At 40.9% G+C, this 23,139-nt stretch overlaps 1 protein-coding gene across 1 annotated transcript in view; it reads right to left on the reverse strand.

Moving 5' to 3' along the window:
• Positions 1 to 1,440: 1,440 nt before the first annotated feature.
• The window catches only part of LOC139228115 (protogenin-like), a 111,121-nt gene continuing 89,422 nt past the window's right edge, over positions 1,441 to 23,139 (reverse strand). The window contains exons 12-20 of the mRNA XM_070859303.1: positions 16,767 to 16,862; positions 15,531 to 15,717; positions 11,249 to 11,376; positions 9,351 to 9,521; positions 5,086 to 5,277; positions 4,023 to 4,146; positions 3,501 to 3,666; positions 2,636 to 2,746; positions 1,441 to 1,884 (exon numbers count right to left, since the gene is read on the reverse strand). Coding sequence (XP_070715404.1) covers positions 1,447 to 1,884; positions 2,636 to 2,746; positions 3,501 to 3,666; positions 4,023 to 4,146; positions 5,086 to 5,277; positions 9,351 to 9,521; positions 11,249 to 11,376; positions 15,531 to 15,717; positions 16,767 to 16,862 — 1,613 coding nt within the window. The 3' untranslated portion in view covers positions 1,441 to 1,446. The remainder of the gene's footprint in view (positions 1,885 to 2,635; positions 2,747 to 3,500; positions 3,667 to 4,022; positions 4,147 to 5,085; positions 5,278 to 9,350; positions 9,522 to 11,248; positions 11,377 to 15,530; positions 15,718 to 16,766; positions 16,863 to 23,139) is intronic.

Consider the following 23,139-nt stretch of genomic DNA (forward strand, 5'->3'; position numbering starts at 1 on the left):
CAATTAAATGCTTTACCCAGGATAGGATTCTTTCACCCTATTGCCCTTTAGAGTGGATGAACTGGTAAATGTGTAGTTTGATGTTTGATTGTTAAACCTTTGTGAATAAACCAACTAGCTTTTAATAGCAATGTGTTGCTATGAATTCTTAAGCAAAGAAATCATAAAGCAAATACATTACACTTAGTAATGGACCCTCAAAGGGAGGGTATCCCACATTTACATTAAAAAAAATCCCATTGCAAACTGTAAAAGGTGCCCAAAAAAAGTGAATAGAAAGTATGCGTGAATGAGTATGCATAATGACTAGCCCTATGGATGTCATATGTGTGCTGAAATGGACCAAACATGCAGTTGTATGAACATCTGTTAGAATGCATGAAATCAGAATGCAACCAGGACAGCATAAGGCTATGATATGGGTCACTGCAGGAGGCATGTTTTTCCTAATTTCTGCATCTGCATTGTATTTTCCAGTTTCTAGAACAGGAAGCATCTAGGTAATCATTCCAGTTAACCCTGGCTTGCTTCAATTTGTCGGTTGTGCCTCCCAACAGACATTCAATGAAACTGAATGTACCCAAAACATTTTACGGTCAGATTGAATAGTTCATTCTGGTACTGTTCTGATGTCTTTCAAATTAGCAGCATGAGTTTATTACACACATGGATGGTGCACTGCACAAACTCCAAGTATCTCTTCAAAATCACACAAACCAAAGCATTCCCTCTCCCCTCTGATCAAACACCGTTTACATTTTTCACAGCTCTATGTAATCCTGCACTACACACAAACATAACAGCTGTGAAGAGTGGGCTTATTACGTTTCATGGATTGGGATTGTGGCTTTAATGCTCGCATTCGAACACGTGACTCGATCCTCTGCCTTATATTAAAAAAAATGAAAGCACGAAAGTGAATCAAGACAACTTCAGCTCATCGGTGCTGCAAATGGCCCCACTTTAGAATGATACCTGTTCATGTAAACAGAGCTTTAGTCAAACACTCTCATGGCAATGTCCTTACAACCCCTACATCACAGCAGAACATCATCAACAAACATTTCTTTTCGCAAAACAACATATTTCTGCAAGGAAGTATCAGCCATTAGGCAATGGAGTCAAACACCTGTTAAATACTGGAGTTTACCATTCGGTAACATTGAGGTAGATTTTTCAGCAGAAAGCCTGAAATATTATTTCTGCTCCAGTGATATACCTTTCAAAATAAAATCAAATAGAAATGCAATGGTTCTTTTCACATTTTTTGACATACAGACATTCATGGTGGGTAAAATAAACAAATGTAACATTCATAAAAACAAAAGTGTGTAAGAACCTGGAGTGATAAAAAAAAAGACCCAGATTTTCTTTCCAGGATGCTCTTTGGCTTACTGCACATTGTCCATTGTACAGATAAATTATGGTCAAACTGGATCGGGTAACTTAGATTGGAAATTCGTTGTTGGCGTTTTCACAAGCAGTTTTTGAAGAAGGCATCTGACACACACGAGGTGGTGCCAGCAGGTCTGAGGTAGTAGAATGCGAAACGACCAACAGGAGTCGCGCTTCCTCGGAGGTAGAGGAGACTGGAATGCTGGTCGCTTCCGCCTGGACAAATGGTCCCAAGAAGGTAGGTGTAGTACATGTGACAGAAGAAAGGTGAGCCATTTCCATTTCCTCCCTGGAATCGTGCGAATATCGGCCGGAATCTCCAGTTTCGTGGCTCCCGTCACTGTTGTGAGAATATTCCGTGTCTCCCACAGTGCTGAACACAGCCTGCAGAGATGTGGGTGGAATGAGTAGTGAGCCGCCTGATTCGTCACAGGTCAGCCCAGTCAGCTGGTAAGAGCTCATGCCATGTCCATTTCTTCTCACTGGCTGCTATCAAAAGAATGACACTAGTTACATTTAGCAAGCACGTCCAGTTCCAGCCAACTCCTTTTGTCCAGTAGACACTGCAAACTGCTTTTAAGAGGACTGTTCATCTAAACATTGGCACGTTTGGGTAATTTGTACAAACTACTGTTTTATAAACCTAAATAATTGCATTAAGAAACTTGTTAGGCTTTATCCATAATTCTTTAAAGGAACACATCATAGAAATGCAGGTGGTGGCCAAATAAGTGAACTTTGAGAGGGATACGTATGAGGCAAATTTGAAGCAATTAGATAGCGAGTAATGAAAGGAATTAATACTTCATTAGATGATCGAGTGTAATTGCTCCGTAAAACTAATGAAGGATATTTGCTAAAGAGTGAGTAAATCAGGTCAAGCATCTGATTCTCACTAAAATTCACTGAATACAGATTGATTCTACTAGGCAACTGGCAAGACCATGGCCACTTCAAACAGCAGCAGCAGCTCCAGTTACAGAAACTGTGTGAAACTGCAGCTGAAATGAGAGAGTATTTCGATTTAAAGAATTTGTTTGTCGAATTTGTGTAGAATTCTACACAACAATCATAGAATGTACAGCCCAGAAACAGGATATTCAACCTGTTCATGCTCCACATGAGCCTCCTCCCACTCTATCAGCATAACCGTCTATTCCTTTCTCCCTCATGTGTTTATCTAGCTTCCCCATAAACGCATCAAGCGCATTCACTTCCACAGTTAGGTTCCAAATCTTACCGGCTTCTCTTTGTGAGCCGTCGTTGATTCCTTTTTTGATCCAAAAAATGACCATCTTTTTGTCTTTTCGTTTCCATGAGTAGCGCTGCTAACAATCATATCAGTTCCACCCTGTTGGATACAAGAGAACACATTCAGACGGTTTAATTTTTGCTCCAAACCAGGAAAGACCCAGGTTCAATTTCTGGTGTGTGCTGCATTAGCTGATCTACATTATAACAATGACTACACTTTAAAAGTACTTCATTGGCTGTAAGACTCTTTGGGACATCCTGAGGTCATTAAATAAATCAATAAAGTCTTTCTTTAAGGGCAAAATAAAACCACGTCCAGGGTTCCTGCTCCCGATAGTTATTCTGTAACCGCTGCTGGAAATTTGCATGTATGGATCTTGGGTGAGGACAAGACTGAGCTTGGCCACATACGGTCAAGGCTCACATGAATAGTGGTCACCCAAGCGAGGTAGCCCAGGTGGATCTACTGCCTGTAGAATTGTACTCCAGCGAGGAATTAGCATCTTTGGGTGGATGGCAAGGGGAGCAATGTGACAAGGGAAAAAGTTGTAAAAAATTAGACTGAAGAGGGCCAAGGAACTGTATCAAACTGGAAGTCCACTGATTCTATTTTCCCTCCTATTCTTCTTCATATATACATGTTTAGGGGATGAACTTCCAGAAAACATGGGAATTCCCACATCTTCAACACTATGGGACTTGCATGGGTGTTGATACTTTGAAGGAGTTCCTAGTTTAGCTCACAAATCACTGGTATGGGATAACGCAGTTCATTACTATAAAAAGGAAGAGGTTTTAAAAGGAAGAGAGGTGGGCAAAGTCGGAATAAAAGTGAAAATAAAATGTATTACCTTGGTATCCAAGAAACCATTTTCAGGCATCATTGGCATTAAGGTTTCCACATTTTCCTGCTGTTCATCCTGATTCTTGGCAATATCGGTCCCATTGACCAGTGGCCTGGTCACATGTGCCAACTGTACATTTCCCTGTTGCTCAGCCTTGATAGCAGAAGATTTTCTGGACAAACAAAAGTTCACCATGAAAATGTAAATTGGTAAAAATATAATACCTAATAATTGATAAATATTCAATGGTGGATATGTATTAATTCACCAATTCAACTGAACAATGAGGTAAATGCAGTCTATTGCAGAAGGAAACATTTCAGGAAGAACAATTCCTAAAGTACAAGTAACAATTGAAGGGGAGGGGGAGATTTACAGAAGGCTAACAATTTGATTCGCAGATTTTTTTCCCCCTTCACAATTAGATTCAAAACAGTTACACTAAATTCAAATATAAATCTTTGCCCTTTATCTTTAAGACTTTGCATACTGCCCCTATCACTGGTCAGTTGAACTTTCAAACAATACCTTGCTTTGCTTCGATAAAGAAGGATAAAGATGCAGATGATGATACAGGTCAGGGCTATGCAAACTCCAACAATAATTCCGGTCATTGACTTTTGGTCCAGGTGGTAAAACACATCGGAGTTAGCTGCAGTATTAACAGAGCGATAACAGACATTAGAACAATCACAGAAGAAGTACCTCAAATGTCTTCACTCACTGTCATCACTTTATCACAAATTTCTACCACTGATTTCACTGTGGTGAAAATAAAATGGGGCCACACAGATGTGACAATATAATTCAACGTTACCACCAAACGAATTAATTGAGAATATGAACATTAATATTAAAACAGATCTTGAAGTGTCTCTGGGAACCACCAATATTGTTTTTCGTAAATTCAAACTAATTAAATAAAACGTTAAATCTTTATAAATGAACACCCTTTTACGCATTTAAATAGTAATGGATAATAATTTTCAGAAAAGGCTTATGTTTTATTGCCAGCAGCAACAAGCCATGTAGGGTATGTGGCCAGACATGCATCAGTTTAGGTTTAAAATCTTGGATAAAGAGATTAAAACCCATAGGGAGGATGCAGTGGGATGATTGTAGAAGCAAAGGAAACAGAATTCATCCATTTTAAAGTATTTTAACCAGCCTTTGCTCTAGTTTCCATCAACACCGTGCCTCAAGTCAGTTTAAATTCAAACAATTCCAGTTATGTTCGGCTTTATTTTCCCTGCCCACTATTGTGCGATGTGACATGACAGAACTTTCAAAATCAGCTGCACCGATAAAGACTTCTGCACAGTCACCACAAAATATTAGATTGAAACTTTTATGCATCTAAAGATTTTAGCTTAGCCACAAATGTTCATTTCCAGTGGGATATCATTAAAAGCAGCTTTAGCTACAGCTTTTAAGAATTGCCCAGTTTAGATTCTTTCCTTGTAGCTCGTACTAACAACATTTCACTGACAAGTATGCCCATTGAGCCTACTTTTAGAGCGATCGTGTCAGAAAGGCCTAAAAGATTACATTAGTTACACACTTGCCTAATGGCAGCTGACTGTTTACTGACCTTTGGCATCTCCACTGCTGAGAGAGTCAGACCACTTAGGCCCCTGGCTAAAGTATACAGTTTCCTTAGCAGGGATTGCAAGTTCTACAGCGTTTGAAAAAGGCCCTTCTCCGACTTCGTTAGACGCAGATATCTGAACGAGATAGACATTTCCTGGGAGGAGGTTCTCCAGCAAAGCCATAGTAATTGTTCCTAAAAACAAAGATGACATTAATGGATCAAGTGCTAAAGATGCAGTGAAGGCAGAACGACTCATGTAAGCACTATTACACAACAAATGATCTATTAGCCCTGCACCTCAATCGATCACTCGTACTTTTCCAAACTGGAATTAAAATATCTGGTTCATCATTTTTGCACAGTTCTGCACCTGGTATGCAAAGTCACCAGGACACGGTGAAGCAACAAATCAGATTGAAGTAATTTATAAATGAAACAGATAGGGAAAAAAATTAAATGCTTCTTCTTTTAAAATAAAATCAATTAAAATTAAATGTGGCGTGGCTTGCTAAATTGTCAAACACTATTTCTATGGATATTGCTGTTCTTATAACAATGGATCAGAACACAAAGTTATTGCATGTGTCTTGTTTCCCAGAGGAGAAAACCAAACTATTCTCCAACAGGTTACTTGCAAATTGTATTACACAAAATATTTCAAGTCCCTACAATCAATTATTTTATAATTATACAAGATAATGATTAACTGAAAAATGTGCACAGAATTGCTAAACAAATTGAAAGCATTTGCTTCTGAACTTTAGTGACAATGGTGTGTATATGGGTATTCATCATCATCATCGGCAGTCCCTTGGAGTCGAGGAAGACTTGCTTCCACTCCAAAAGTGAGTTCTTTGGTGGCTGAACAGTCCAACACGAGAGCCACAGACCCTGTCACGGGTGGGACAGATATTCATCGGGTGAATGGGGGGGGGGAGCACTGATTTACCACAAGCTCCTTCCGCTGCCTGCGCCAGACCTCTTCACGCTCGCAGCGTTGAGATTCGAAGAGCTCAACGCCCTCCCGGATGCACTTTCTCCACCTCGGGCAGTCTTCAGCCAGGGTCTCCCAGGTGTCAGTGGTGATGTTGCATTTCACCAGGGAGGCTTTGAGGGTGTCCTTGTAACGTTTCCGCTGCCCACCTTTGGCTCGGTTGCCATGAAGGAGCTCCGTGTAGAGCAATTGCTTAGGGAATCTCGTGTCTGGCATGCAAACTAACTGGTCTGCCCAGCGAAGCTGATCGAGTGTGGTCAGTGCTTCAATGCTGAAAGTGTTAGCCTGGGCGAGGACACTGATGTTGGTGTGTCTGTCCTCCCAGGGGATTTGCAGGATCTTGCAGAGACATCGTTGTTGATATATCTCCATATTGTACATCTCGAAATACATTAGTTATTTTAGAATATATAATTGATTCCTTGTACATTTCTACACTCTCCAGAGTACAACATGATTAACTGTCTGAAACATTGATTTATATGTACACTTTATTGAACTATCTTTCCTAAATATCATGTATCCTTAGGAAATATGTATGGAAATTTATAACATAGATAATTCTGATAAAACACATTATTTTCTATTAATAGATAGATTGTTGAATGCTACAACCCAAGGGAGATGGGCTGGATTCCTAGAACAAGCTGCACTCTGCAGCTCAATAACTAGGTCACCATGTACCCAGCAATATTAGTAATGAAGATTCCAGCATGTTTTATGCTGAAATAACTGAAATAGTTAATCAAAGGACTCTGTTGGACCTTACACTTTAAAATCAGTTCAAGCTCCTCTACTGCACCATAACTCAACACAAGATTTATTATAACTATGGTAAACAATCCTATCATCATACAACACGAATAGAGAACACGATCATCATAATGAACTGCTCCCAGTGTGCCCCATGGATAATAGATAATAAATGTGTGTATAGCATTAACAATTGCAATGGCAGTGTCAACACGTGCCAACCACAGACAAAGATATACCTGGTGTAACAACTTAAACCTGTATCAAAGATGATTTTTACATGTATGATAGAAATCAAATGTGTGGGAATAGGTCACAGACTAACTACAAGGTTCTGATAACACTATGGAAACAGTGTAAACAATGAGGTTATGATTCATTACTACAGGACAGCAACATAAATGGAGAATAAAAATGACTATTTCTGGTTTCAATAAAAGTCGTACTTCCGAGTGTGACTAAACTGAACACAACATTCACCACCAGTGAGAGACAGGAGGTCAAGTTTCAGTATCAAACAGCTATAGCTTGCCTTCATATGAGTGGCAGCACTAAAAAGCATTCACACACGGCTTGTTAATGGAGACGTGAGCACACTGAGCCTGTGATCCTCCCAATATCTGACCCTCTCAATGCTGGCTCACAATAAACTGAGCATACTTGATATTGTGTAATCATTTACTTCTACAAGCAGTACGTATATAAATCAACAGCCAATCTAGAAAAACAATTCAACAGGACTCAGTAATGGCGATTAATAGGAAAAAAAGTTCTTGGAATGATCACTAGTCATAAATCTATGATGTATAGGCAGATTAATATAGCATCCATTCTGTGTATTACCTCATACTAATCATCTATCCCACGGCCTCCCTGAGCAAGGCTGTCAATCTGTGCCGAGTGAAATCTGAGATTTCACAAATGCGTTTTACTTGGAATGCTGGCAGAGGTGGAAGGCTTTAGCTCCACCATCCTGGTCTGGAGTCAAACCCAGGCTCCAAAGGTGAAGGGGAGTAGGCCACCTATGAAATGTTACATTGATCTAAAGTTGCCGAAACTCATGCAATGTTTCTTAATGCAACATTACAGTGGCACAATACACTGGTACACACGTGCTGGACCATTCAGACAAAGAAAACATATATAACAAAAAGTCCTGGACAACATAATTTGCCTCCTATTAGCCAACTCAACAGCACTGTTGGTAGAGGTCTAGGGTGAGGTTACCTGACTTGGGCAGATATGGGTGTAGACTGATTGTGATGGATTTCTGCATCTAAGTATGGGCCCCTGTACCAAACCGTGCGGCACTCTACCCACTGTGCTAACAAGTTCCCACTGATTTCTTTCATTCAGCCAATTCCATATCCACGTCCAAGTTTTAACTTAGATTGAAGGAGTAGGGCAGTGGACACAAGTTCAAAGTAGTAAAAGGAAAATTTAGGACTAATAGCAGGATATTTTCTTCACACATTGATCAACGCACGGATTGGAATTCCAAATAAAGTAGTAGAGGTAGAAACTCTGGAATAAATTATCCATCCGGTAAGGTCCTATAATTCACCCCCCCCAAACAATGGTCTTGAACTAAATTGGGCCGAATGGCCTTCCTCATCCATAATTACCTTGTCATATGGTTTTCCACTCTCTTGGGATGCTATTTCTTAAAATAAAAAGTTTAGGAGGCTGGGTAGGCAAGTTGGCTGTTATTTACGGACGGCTTATTTGTACTGCCAAAATGGCCGCCATGCTCCACCCTTTGTCTATGATTGGTCCCCATGGAGGATAAGCCACACTGAAATTTGACAGGAATGTGTCACTGGAACCGCCCGTCCCAAGGTCTCACTGAATTTGCAAATTGTAACTCTTTGGCTTCCTGCAGCGACAGTGGACTGAGCTCCCCAGAAGACAGCAAGGGCCAGCCAAAGTGCTTTACCCCAGTCCAAGTGCATGCCTCCCCCAGTCGAAGTGCCTTACCCCAGTCCAAGTGTATCCTCCCCGCCACCATAGACGAGGCATTGTGTACGGATTGTTAACAGCTTTATTAGGTATGCAGTGAATAGTGACAGTGTCGTGACTTCTGGATATCATCCACTCCAACGATGTCCCTTGTAGAGGGTTGGAAGGTGGTGATAAATCCTTCCCCCCCCCCCCCCCCCCCCCCACCAGTATATCTCTCTCTCTTCCCCCCCCCCCCCCAGCCTTCCCTCCCCCCCACAGGACCGCCACCCTCAGCCACTCAGGTCCTGCTTCTCGGCACCACGTGCATGGAATGATTCATGTCGGGGGGGGGGCGCTTGGCGCTTGACAGGGGGCGTGGCTTGTCGCATGTCTGTCAAAAAAAAGTGCAGTACAAATAGTTACATTGGTTATTTACTACATCATTCTCATACAGGTAGCCCCGATAATCAATTCCATTAATTTTCCAGATACTAATGTTTGGTTGATGGGTCTGTAGTTTCCCAGAGTTAGATTTGAATAAGCTGAAAAGAATCCAGATGTTCTGGGTAAAGCTCACCTTCCCTGTGAAGCACTTGCCACTCGCCTGAGACCCAGACTTTTCTGGAAGTGTAAAGGATGGTGTACCGAGTGATAGCTGTGTTGGTATCTTCTGGGGCCTTCCAAGAAATTAGAGCAGTTCCTTCTTCTATCAAAGTGGCTTTTACTCCTGAAGGTGGACTAACTGGAGCTAAGTTGAAAAATAGTTAGTGAAGGAAGTTACAAAATCACCCATAATACAGATCAATATTTCTATAGAATTTTTAACTTTTCAGAAGATCCCTATAGAATACTTCAAAAAAATGATCACAATACAGACTAGGATTTTATGCAAGAATTAGGATTTTTGGGAAGAGGATTGGACAGGATGCTAACTTTTTTAAATGTTTTAAAAATGTGTTAATTAAGATGAGGGGAGTTAGGACTGGGGATGGGAATTCTTCCCATTCAGGCACCCATTGTCAGCATCAAGCACTCTCAGCTCAGGTGCAGAGTAAAGCTCCCTCTACACTGCCCCAACAATATGCCCCAGTTCCAACTGCATCAGTGGGATATTTTTCCAACTCCGACACCAATTCTGTGCTCAGAGTTAAAATTGCTAATTAGTACTGAATTTGGGAATGTTTTCTGCAATAGGCCCAAGCTATCTAAAGGAAAGACTTGCATTTATATAGCACCTTTCATGACCTCGCGATGTCCCGAAGTGCCTTACAGCCAATGAAGTTCTTTTGAAGTGTAGTCACTGTTGTAATGTGGGAAAAATGGCAGCCAATTTGCGCACAGCAAGGCTCCCACAAACAGCAATGTGATAATGACCAGATAATTTAGTGATGTTGGTCGAGGCGTTAATATTGGCCAGGCCAGCAGGGATCAGTCCCATGCTCTTCTTCGAAATAGTACCATGGGAATTTTTACATCCACCAGAGAGAGCAGACGGGACCCGAGCTGAACGCTTCATCTGAAAGACAGCATCTCCGACAGTGCAGCACTCCCTTAGTACTGCACTGGAGTGTCAGCCTCGGTTTTTGTGCTCAAGTCTCTGGAGCGGGATTTGAACCCACGACCTTAGACTCAGGCAAGAGTGCTACCCCACTGAGCCACGGCCGACACTCAGAAACTTTATTGCCCAATCTAATTTTATGTAGCATACTTACAGCCAGGATACTTTCATCCCAGTTTATGCTGGATTTAAGCCTGCCCCTTAGAATCATAGAATAGTACAGTACAGAAAGAGGCTATTTAGCCCATTGAGTCTGCGCTGGCTCTGTTGAAGGGCAATACAGGTGAAAGACTAGTATCTAACCCACTATGCCACCCAGCTTCCTCAGGGACACGCTGTTCTCAAACAATATAATAAAATCATATGCGCACTGCCAAACTTCAGTAGTGCAATGCGCTAACACGTCAGAAAGCTGACAGATTTTATTTCTGTGGTCAAATGGAGCAAGAAACCTAAAGGTAGTTTCGACAGCGAATTGATGACATTTGACATTACAATGAATTAGGTTGGAATGTTAATGATGGAACATTGAATATGGCCAGATGAGCAGATACCAGGTCAATGAAGAGTTTGACATAACTTAAAAGATTTTCAAACAACCAGAGATTTCATGAGCTGTGAAGATTGGCCGGTTAAATACTTTCTTTGAATGGGGTCATATTCCGTTGATCCGGTAAATTAACTGCTAACTTGACGTGATTTTATTTTTCAGTAAATTTCCTGCTAATTTATCATTGCTGCTGGAGAGCTGCTGCATTGCAGCCGCAAAGCTGCTTTATCCATTTCTCAAAACATTCCCCATTACACTCTGTATAACCAAAAATAAGCTTAAAGCAAGGTAATCATTTGCTTTTAAGCAATGTGCCACTGGGTTATTTCATGTTTCGGAGCAGTAGGTAGTTCGACACCATCCTTACCTTCTGGCAATGTAAGCTGATAAACCACTGGGCTCCAGGGACTGGAGAGCTGATCTGCGTGGAGGCGCACTGCAAACTCGTACTTGGTGAATGGCTGTAGGCCATGAACAAGCATGTGTGTTTCAGACCTATTAAATGGAAATAAAATGGAACTATTAATATATTCAAATCCAGAAAGGCCTATTATTAGAAATGCTTTTCTGAGCATATGTATAAATGCCAAGCAATTTGTAATATAATCAAGCTTCTGAGATGTAAGGACTGTTGAAGGCTAAAAGGCCAATTTTACAAATACCAACACTGGTGAGTGAAGTTGCCAATAGCACACATTCATAAAGTCAGCATGTAAGTGACTTTGAACTCTGTCTTATGGGGATACTAGATTCATAGAATGTTTACAGCACAGGAGGCGGCTATTCGACCCTGTGCTGGCTCTCTGCAAGAGCATTTAAGAACATAAGAATTAGGAACAGGAGTAGGCCATCTAGCCCCTCGAGCCTGCTCCGCCATTCAAAAAGATCATGGCTGATCTGGCCGTGGACTCAGCTCCACTTACCCGCCCGCTCCCCGTAACCCTTAATTCCCTTATTCAGCTAGTCCCACTCCCGCCTTCCTTTCCCTGTAGCCCTGCAACCTACCGGTACTTATCCAATTCCCTTTTGAAAGCCACAATTGAATCTGCCTCCACCACCCTCTCAGGCAGTGCATTCCAGATCCTAACCACTCGCTGCATAAAAAAATGTTTTTCTTCATGTCGCCTTTGGTTCTTCTGCCAATCACCTTAAATCTGTGTCCTCTGGTTCTTGACCCATCTGCCAATGGGAACAGTTTCTATCTACCCCTCATGATTTTGAACACCTTTATCAAATCTCCTCTCAATCTTCTCTGCTCCCAGGAGAACAACCCCAGCTTCTCCAGTCTATCCACGTAACTGAAGTCCCCCATCCCTGGAACCATTCTCGTAAATCTTTTCTGCACCCTCTCTAAGGCCTTCACATCCTTCCTAAAGTGCGATGCCCAGAATTGGACTCAATACTCCAGTTGCGGCTGAACCAGTGTTTTTTATAAATATTCATCATAACTTCCTTGCTTTGGTATGCTTATGAAGCCCAGGATCCCGTATGCTTTTTTAACCGCTTTCTCAACCGGCCCAACCACCTTGAACGATTTGTGCAGTAACACCCCCAGGTCTCTCCATTCCTGCACCCCCTTTCGAATTGTACCCTTTAGTTTATATTGCCTCATACTTAACATAAACCACAGATAAACCAGGTCTGTTGATAAATATCATTCATTCAGCAATTCAATCTAAACCAAAATAAGACATAATTCACTCAAGTGACTTTCAAAATGTGTTGCTGCATCCAGGTGAAATTTGCTAGCTCATAGTGTTGTGTGCTGCATATTAAAATGGGATAACTAAAATGTATTTTGCTTTTGTATAACTAAAATGTACTATTTCAAGTGTTAAGCTTGGAAGTTAAATTCTATCAAACAGAAGTCAAATAACGCAGTTTGATGCACTGTAATTCTATACTTGGATCAGGAAAATGTTTATCTTAAATGTTTGGCATGAGTAAAAATAAAAGCATAGAGGGGGTAACAAAGGATTAAGATAATTGATGACAAAGTATTCTACTCCACCCGAAGAAGCTCGGCAGGGTGATGCCCCTGTAAAAGCAAAAGGACCGATTCATGACTATCACAAGAATTCGGATTGTGGCTATTTCTTGGTACACTTGCAATAGAAATTTTCATATTAAATGCAAGGTATGGTCAGTCTCCGTGACTGCTGCTGGATCTCCCAAGTCCCACTATACCAACCCCAACCCTCAGTGATGTAGTCTGAAATTGATTGTGGCTTGTGTTAAAATATATTTTCAGCAATAGTCTTCTTCAAAATAACTAGAACTGACAATACGATAATTGTTTTCTCATGTATATCAGACACTTCAAAAGGAAGAATAAAGTTTTTCCACATCATAGGCACCCTTTATAAATGACTGGAGATGACAGTCTAATGAGGTTAAGCAGCAAATAAATGAATTTTTGCTTTCATGTGTCCTTATGTCAGCTTTAACATAATGATGTTTGACTAAATAAACTTTCAGGATCTGAACCATTAATAAGCTAAAAGTCTCAAGAATTCTGTACTTGGTGCATTGGCAATACTGTAAGAATATCATAGTAACATGAAAAGTCACCTCACTCCACCTTTTCAGTAACAGTAAAGGGACAAGGGAAAGACTAGAGGAAAGGCTGAGCTGCTCCGCCAGGGGAAAGGGTTACACCACAAACATGGACTTAGCTTGCAATGAGACTTGTTCACTTGTAATACAAATAAGTTCCGGATTGTTAAACAAAAAATGGTTACATGCCATATCTTAATGAAAATCAGAAGTGAAAGTTTATGGCGTTTGTCTATAAAAGTTCTATTTATTTAAAAGCTTCACCCTGGCTGCAACTTTCATACTTTCACAGAGTAAACAAGTATCTGGTCTCATGCCAAAGGGAGCCAATGATTTCGTTCACATCGATAGACAACAAGGGATACCAGTATAGTGACTAGAATTTCTCCTATCTGATATTCTTGTTTGCCTTGTGATTAGATTGGAGAAGTTTGCGAGGATGGATTGGTACTGAACAGCACCATCTAGAATCGCCCTGGGCAGGCAGGGTCAAATGCATGGTGAAACAAATGCATACACTTGCAAAGCTTAAAGGAGTTCATTGAAAAGAATTAACGTGTTGCACTGCACTGAGATACACCAGTGTAAATCTTAAATGGCTTTCTCAATTAGTTTCATTTCGACGCCAGGCAGGTCATTTAATTTAGCAGGTAGGGCGTTAGGAAAAAATTGACTCTTGACTATCTCATAATATTTGGAGTATGTATCTCTCAAAAAGATTTCTATAATAATAAAATCAGATTTTTGATGAACAGAGAAAATGGGCTTCCCTTGTATCAGTACTCAGCTGAAACCTCCCTTAATTTGGGGGAAGGCTAAAAAGAGAACTAAATTAAACACTATGGGCCCAAGTTTCCACATGATTTGCGCCTGATTTTTTAGGAGCAACTGGTGGAGAACGGACTATCTTAGAAATCGCAATTCTCCACATTTTTTTTTCTGCAGTTCTAGTCAGTTAGAACAGTTTCACTTTGGAACAGAATTTTTTCTTCAAAAGGGGGCGTGTCCGGCCACTGATGCCTGATTTCAAAGTTTCCACAGTGAAAACGTACTCCAAACTAACTTAGAATGGAGCAAGTGAAGATTTTTGTAGAACTGAAAAAACCTTGTCTACACATTAAAAAATCAGGCGCAGGTTACAAATTAGGCGTCCAGAACGAGGTGCGGGGGGGGAGGGGGGGTCAGGGAAGTCATTAAATTCTACAATAAATCCTTATTTATACTTCTACAAATATTATACAAATAAATCCAACCTGAATAAACATTTATAAGCAAAGAAAAGATTAAATAAACCATCTTCCTACCTGTGTGAAAGTGCTTCAGTCAGCTCAGCGGTGTGGCGTCGTTCCCGCGAACGGGAGGGAGGGAGGAGGCAGCCGTTCCCGACGGCGGGTGGGGGGGGGGGGGGGGGGGGGGGGGTGAAAGAGGCCGTCGGGAAACGGCTGCCTCAACTTCCGAGGCTTCCTGCAGCCTTCTCACTGCTGCAAGAAGCCTCAGTGCTGATCATGGAAGGACAATGTGCTTTTATTAAAAAAATTTCAAAAATTAAACAGCTACAAAGAACTACAAAAATGGCCGAGCGCCAATGTTTCCTTCACACTGTGCGAACGCTCCAACGCGCACGCGCGGGGTTGCCGGCACGAAAAAAACCTAATTTAAATGGTACCCGCCTCCTCCCACTTACAAAATCGGCGCGAGTGGTAGGCTCCGCCCCCCTGGGCGGCCTTGCCAAGCAGACATGGAGCTGCAGGGCGCTCCAGAATCGCGCGTTTTTTTTTTCAGGCGCCGTTTTTGGCGCGAAAAACGGGCGCCCAGCTCGGAGGGGCGCCCGTTTTGTAGCCTGTGGAAACTTGGGGCCTATGCTTTGATGCAAGCACAAGTATATTTCAGACAATTTCTTATCGTAGCTCTGTTGCTTTTTAGTCAGACCCATTAGCCGAGCACAGATGGACCTGTGCAAGAACTCACAGTAACACGTTGCCACACTTGGAAAGATTACGCAGTTCTACTGTACAATTAATAACCCCAACCCTTGCAAAAAACAACTGCATCACCGTTGCAATACAGATTTGCAAACAGAGGTATCAACTTACGTCTGAAGGTACATGACGAGGGAAGCATTCTGCAGCCCCACGGGGTTGCAGCGAACAGTATAGTTGATCATTGGTGCGGCAGTAAAGGCTGGCTTCCCCCACTGTAAGGAGATGGAAGATGAACTATTGGCTTTTGCATACAAGTGATGAGGTGGGGGTGGAGGTGGTACCATGCGATCCCGAACAGCTGTCAAGTTAGAACACAGATTTTAAATCGGTTTTAGGCTTGAAAAAGATATTTAAATACCTGCATTATTTCATTAAATCGGAAATGCAGTTTGAATTTTCATTCGAAGGCCCATGCCAAGAGAAATGTGCGTTCTCCACAAGTATTTATCAATTTGAAAAAGGGAAATTGTTTCTATGGAGAACAGCTGCAGGCTGCATGCAAATTCTGTACTCAAGGGACAAGTTGCTATCAAACCCCTCTGAAATGGTCAAAATAAAGTCAGCAAGAAATGCCTTCAAAGTGTGCATGCTGGTTATCTGAATATGGAACATATCCATCAGAGTTTTCCAAACATTTGGAAGCAAAGATGTTGAGCAATACATCATCAAGCTCTACAGCAACACCAACGCATTCAAAAGATGCTTTCGGGTGATTAAAAAGATGAAACAAATTTAGAAAAATTCTGAAGATTTTGCCAGCCAACTAAACAGTAAACACATTCTTTTAACTGAAAGATGTACAAAGGACAGAAATATTCTCCAATTTATGGAGTTACTCGGGCCTCAGTGTAGTGCTCTGCAATTCTCCGCTGACTATTTGGATTTAGTTTTGTGATAAAAGTTGCACTTCCCAATGGCTTAATGCAAACCTATTTTCCTCCGCACACAAACTGTTATTTTGCTGCAGGTTTTTTTCCCTCTGTATAACCAAAATTAAAATCTTCATTGATAATCAAAAATAATTTATAAAACACAAAACGAAACCCAGTTTCCTATAAATCAGAAGTGATTGATGGGAGCTGGCAACTCTAAAATAACTAACTGGCTGCTTTAGTTGTGATTGACAGAAGGTTTTTGTTTTCAAAGGACAATCATGGCATTATTCTCATTTCACGTTTTAGGTATCTGGATTAAAGATTTGGGGGTGGGGGTAGCATTCGAGCAAGGTTCACTTAAAATATTAAAGCTTTTCAGGTCGCAAAGTTCTTGGATTTTTCTGGAGATCACTAATTCAATGTCCGACACTCTGCATAATTCTAAATAGAGAATCAAAGACAAATCACTTACACACACATCCTGGGGTGCTTACAGTCTGGTCTGCCTGGTAGCCTTCACCCATATAATTGTACGCCAACAAACGCATGTGATACTTTCTTCGAGGATCTAAAGAGCAAACAAAAACATTTCACTAAAAAAATGTTTGAAAAGCAGAGTGTCATTTTATAACTACTTTATTGAAAGTGTCGTGTATTTCTGCTCAACCCCCCCCCCCCCACCTTTTTTGGTCACCGTATATCCACATTGTCAAGCAGTTCTTTGCATAGAAGCTTTGTCCTGCTGTCACAGATTTAAAACAATTAACTACTGCTCAGCATCATTTAGCATGCAGAATATTTTTAGTAATTCATATACATGCTTAATCCAAGTATAAAGCAGAGTGTTAAAATGTTATGGAAATATAATTTCTGTGTGAAGTAGTATGATTCTAGATACCATGGGATTTATAATAATTTAAAAAACTTATCTAAATATGCACTATGACAGGGGAGGGAAGATATCAAAAACATAAGCAAAGTTACAAAAAAACCTCTCAATGATACTAAAGTTCAATAGTACGTGCCGGTTTATGCTTACAGAGCTCAAGCTCTCCTCTGCCCTGGTCTTGGTTAGTTTAGTTACGCTCTTGAATGTATCTCATTCTGAATCCCAAATAGTGGAGTACAGTATCCCTTGTCCATTCTGCCTTTAAGTTCTCTTTACTAATTTTGTCACAATTTAGAATGCACCTCGTCCATCCCTTCTGCCTTTATGTTTTCTGATATTTTTCACTAAAGGTGGAACAGATCTCCTTCACAAACCCTGCATTCTGGTATCCAGGGCGGCACCACCCTTTTGGAATATTTCACCTTTACACAGGTATGTACAAAACCGGCAAAGACCACTGGGATCTATCTGGCCAGTACAAAAAACACCACACACACACACACACGACGATCTCGGATATTCGCTAATCATTTTCTCGGCCCAGTATCTGTTCAGAGGACAGTGTTGAATTTTCCAACACGATCTGCATCTCCAGGCAGAGGGGATCTCATTGAAACGTGTAAAGTTCTGACTGGGTTGGGTAGACTGGATGCTGGGAGGGTGTTTCCCCGGGGCTGGGAAGTCTAGAACAAGGGGTCACAGTCTCAGGATACGGGGTAGGAAATTTAAGACCGAGATGAGGAAAAATGTTTTCACTCAGAGGGTGGTGAACCTGTGGAATTCTCGACCACAGAAGGCTGTGGAGTCCAAGTCACTGAATATATTTAAGAGGGAGATAGATAAATTTCTAGAAAAAAAAGACATCAAGGGATATGGGGAAAAAGTGGGAATATGGTGTTGAGATAGAGGATCAGCCATGATCATATTAAATGGCGGTGCAGACTTGAAGGGCTGAATGGCCGACTACTGCTCCTATTTTCTATGTTTCTACTATATATTCATCTCCCTCTGTGCCTCAGTGTAGAATTTGTAAACTCAGTCAAACATATTCAGATGAGAGATTGAGTAGACTCGGCTTATATTCTCTAGAGTCTAGAAGAATGAGAGGTGATCTCATTGAAACATACAAAATTCTTACAGGGCTTGACAGGGTAGATGCAGGGAGGATGTTTCCCCCGGGCCGGGGATGCTCAATCGCTGAGAATATTCAAGACAGAGATCGATAGATTTTTGAATATTAAGGGAATGAAGGAATATAGGGATAGTGCAGGAAAGTGGAGTTGAGGTAGATCAGCCTGATCGTATTGAACGGGGGAGCAGGCTCGAGGGGCCGAATGGCCTACTCCTGCTCCTAATTCTTATTAGGTTTCAGTTTGCCTGTATCCCGTCGAGCTTGACCAACTCATTAAGATCTCACCGGAGCCTTCTTTCTTCCAAGTGAAAGCATTCCTAGTTTCAGTAGCTTCATCGTATAGGTCAGGTGGCTAACCCAAGTCATCAATTTAGTTACCCTCATAGCGAATATGTTGTGCATGGGTTGGAATTCTACGCAGCATAATGCTGGACCAGAGCTTTGTATTAGATCATTATCAACCTCTATGCTCAATCTTGCTGGTTAAATGGCCTAGCATATAGTCTGCTTTCTTTAATGTTTGCCACATATTGTTCTAATGGATTCAGTGAGCTAATTAGAAGCACTCAGGGCCACTTTCCTATGTTATGTTCGGTCGACTAATTCCATTTAGTTTATAGTCCCGCTCTGCTTATTCCCCTCTCTGTCTCATCATTGTGCATTTATTTACATTAAAATAGTCCAACTTCCTATTTTGCCCAAATTCCTTTAGGTCCACTCCACTATTAATTATGCACAAAAGCTTTCAGCAAACTTTATATTGAGACCCAGTGGCACATCCTGGGTCAGCATTTGAATCCATATGTGCCAATTTAGTTGAATGGCTCCAATTATTCTGGTGAGCAGTCCCTCTAAATACTCCATTCAAAAAAAAATGTTCATGTATAAGCAAAGTGTGCATACAACATTGATTTGTGAACACAATAGGTATTCCAATCATAAGCCACGTTGATGCCTGCCAGCTTAAAATGGCAATGAGTGTTCAAATCAGTGTCTCCACCACTGCTGATTTAGAACCTGAGAGTTTACAGCTACAAATCAAGCTGTAATTTTGGGTTCCAGTGGAATCGGTTTGCCAGCAGGAAAATTCTATTCGGCACTTCTGCAAAAACCCTTTTGCAAACATCATACACTTTCAAGAGGGTTTCCTGGATTTTGAAGAAAGAAACTTGAATATTCACATTAAGTGTAACAGAAAGCCAAACTCTATTAGCAACAATCAAATTAAACAAACTAAGAAACAGTGCTTAGCGTCTGCATATTTGTCCATAGTTCTCAGTATCAAAATAACATTCTTCTGAAAATGTGAAATAAATACTACTACATAAAAGCACTGGGTAACTGGCTTGTGGATCTTTCTACAAAACAACTTATCTACAAGGAACCCCTGCTGACTTGTTGCATGCCAGAGGATGGCCACACTAACCATTTATCATTCTGTCAACTGGCTTAAAAATGTCTGCTGGCCTCCCGAGTGGTCATCCAGAACCGGTCACTGTTCCATTAAATGGAGACAAGCGAAGGTCTAATGTCAACATAGAATTGCCCTTCCTCAGAAAGAGATACTGCTTACAGCAATGGTTTACACAATGCATCGTAACACATGGGGCCTCTTTTTGTAAATGCAACCAATCCATCACTCCACAGCTCTATAAAGTTTAAGATTTTCTTATCCAAGATTGCAAAGCAATAGTATGCATCATTTTGATGACCATTTACATGCTATATGTAGTGGCATTTGTACTAACTGAATGAAGCCTACACAATGTCCAGTTTGAATATAACTTTCTTTAGAAAATTCAAAATGAGTAGTGGAATCTGCCTATTAACAAGCTGCAAGTAGTATTATTTATCACAGACAGCTATCTGATACTAAAAAGCAACGTGTTCTCCTCAAAGACGCTACAAGTCTGCTTAATGAATTTAAAGTCATTTAATTAGCAAGTATTATGGATAACAATTACTGATATTTTAAATACAGCTGTCATATAAAACTTTAAACCAAAAATGGTTTATAAATCGCAATTGGCATTGCAACAAATAAAAGATTTCCTCTCTTTGCCCCTCGCCACCCCACCCCAATTTTATCCCATTTTCCTCTGAAGCCAGTGACTCTCACTGGGGCACAGTTCCATCAGTGTCAGCAGCCTTCTGGCACCTCAGCAAAGTGAGACTCGAGGATAAATGTCAATAGGGTACTTGATCATGAGAATATCCATGCAGGAGCACTCTCCAGCAGAGGTCACCAGATAGCAATCAGGAATATGAACCTCGCTGCATTTTCCTCTCCTTAGCCAGAGGCACTGAAGATAATTGTGGAGCCCCCCACTACCACTCTTACTAGTAATACAGTCTGAGTGGCTCGGTCCCACATCACACGATGGCTTGTGTTTTGATTTCTGTTAGATACCTATTAATAATTATACTGAACAGGAACGGATCATGGCCGGTAAATGAAGGGCAGGATTAATTGGCTAATATTACAAAGTAAATGCTGAAACTTTTCAGTTCATTGTAACTTCCCCACTCTGCAAAGTCTTTCAATTATAATTTTTACCAATGAACTGGGTGATGCATCATCAATACACAGTCCCACAGGGCGAGAATGCAGATTAATTTCTGACGCTCAGTCCTGATCTAGCCAAACTATGCGAGGAAGAAAATCTGCAGGAGGGATCGTCGTTGGGCTGCTGTTCCAGTGGTCTGGAGGCAGACAGTTCTTCTGTCTCTCTTGACATATGGGCTCAAAAGGACTTAAGGGGGCCAATGTTGGGAAAACCTGAGGGTGCATGCCTGTGTAAGTTTCCTTCACTGAAAAGATTAAATAATTATATTGACAAATTACAGATTCTACAATGCAAAGTATGTGTACTTGGATTTTAAGTAAATCAGTGTATTACTTAAGGATAGTTATTGGCATGTGAAGTGGATGAGAAGTACACTTCATTGAAGAAAAATAGCACATTGAAGTTAAGTCATTGAAACAAACTGACAACAAAGATAAAATTACCAAAACAACAATATATCACTGTGTACAAGGACAAGTCAGAAAAGCACCTAATAGAATAGAAATGTTTTCACAGCAGTTTTGATTCTACTCACCAAAAAAAGCAAGTTTCTACTTTAAGGTCTTCTGAGCACAATAATAAAATACTGCAATAGTGAAACACTCAATAAAAATCAGATGAAGTGAGTAAGTGTGTGAATAAATGGTTGCTTTTCCCCTCTAACTTGGATGAGGGGAGCTCCCATTACACGGCATTATTCTGCTGCTGCTGTTAATGGATCATCTAAAACAAAAGCACATCTTTTGCTGTTTTAATGGTTTCTGGTAACCAGATAACCTACAGGAGGCTTAAATGCAGAACACTTGTAGTGCGTTCAAATAATCCCCATAAAACCCAAGAGCCGCCACTTATCAGGAGATCTACTACAGACCATTATTTATTATACACCATCTCTGTTAAAAGTTCAAACACTGGTAACAGTGGAAATCTTTACCTCGAGATAACACACAGTCTTAGCTAAAGGACTAGAGTTAATGCTGCACTATTATTGTCTCTGCCAGCATTGAGACAACCTTTCTGTTGACTCCTGCTGGAGATGATCTCCTGTCCCCTTGTTTGTTATTTTTACTTTAAAACTGCAGACTATACCTTTAAAAGAATGAATATTTCTTGCTGCAGTTCTAAATGGTCCACCATATAGTTACATAATAAGAAACACTGGAAGTAGCCAGTGGAATTTGTATTGTGTTTCCATATGAGGGGCAAGTTAAAAATAAGCCATGTGACACTAGAACAGAGGCAGTCAAAATATTATTTATTTTTCGGAGAAAACAATCAAATCACTGATCATATTTAACGATATGCTGTCTGGTACTTAATTTCAAATAGGAGTCCCTTCTATTGAAATGTGAGGCAGTAACACTGCTATATTGGTTTAATTTGCGTTGTGCGATTCAGTACCGGGTGGAACACTGAATTTGCTTCTCTAGGCCCTTGTGTAAAGAAAAAAAAACTGAGCTGCGGGAAAAGAAACAAGCAGTTGTCTGTGAAAAACACAGCTCACAATAGGAACAACTTGCATTTATATAGCACCGTTAACGTAGCAAAACGTCATAAGGCACTTCACAGGAGTGTTATAAGACAATGAAAAAGAATTTGACACCGAGCCACAAAAGAAGAAATTACGGCAGATGACCAAAAGCTTGATCAAAGACGTAGGTTTTTAAAAAAAGGTGGAAGGTTTAGGGAGGGAATTCCAGAGCTTAGGGCCCAGACAGCTGAAAGCACAACCACCAACGGTTGAGCGATTATAATCAGGGGTGCTCAAGAGGGCAGAATTTGAGGAGCACAGAGCTCTCTGGGGGTTAGGAGGCTGAAGGAGATTACAGAGATAGGGAGGGGTGAGGCCATGGAGAGACTGGAACATGAATGGAACAGGTCAGAAAAAGACATACTGAAGAGTGTAGTGAAAACGAGATACAGGAGTTTTGGGGGTCACAGGATGGCAATGTTAAGAGGTAGGCCCACTTCAGTGCAGCTATAAAGGTGAAAGGCACACCAGAAAGGTGGTAAAAAGGTAGATGGGTGGCTCCAATACCTTCAAGTGAAAGATCCAGTGCGGTGGGCTTATTACTACACAATTCTGTGAATTTATAATTCTCCCCATGCCCTTCATTTCCTGAAGGCAGCAACACACATTGGGAAGTTTTGGAGGTGCCAGCATCCCTTGGATTCCTCACCCAAGCAGTCATTTTTTCCCCACATATGAGCCTAAACATGGAGTGCTGGCATGCTATTCAACTGTAAGGGTATGATC

This window comes from Pristiophorus japonicus, chromosome 17, assembly GCF_044704955.1.
Source record: "Pristiophorus japonicus isolate sPriJap1 chromosome 17, sPriJap1.hap1, whole genome shotgun sequence".
Lineage (NCBI taxonomy): Eukaryota > Metazoa > Chordata > Chondrichthyes > Pristiophoridae > Pristiophorus > Pristiophorus japonicus.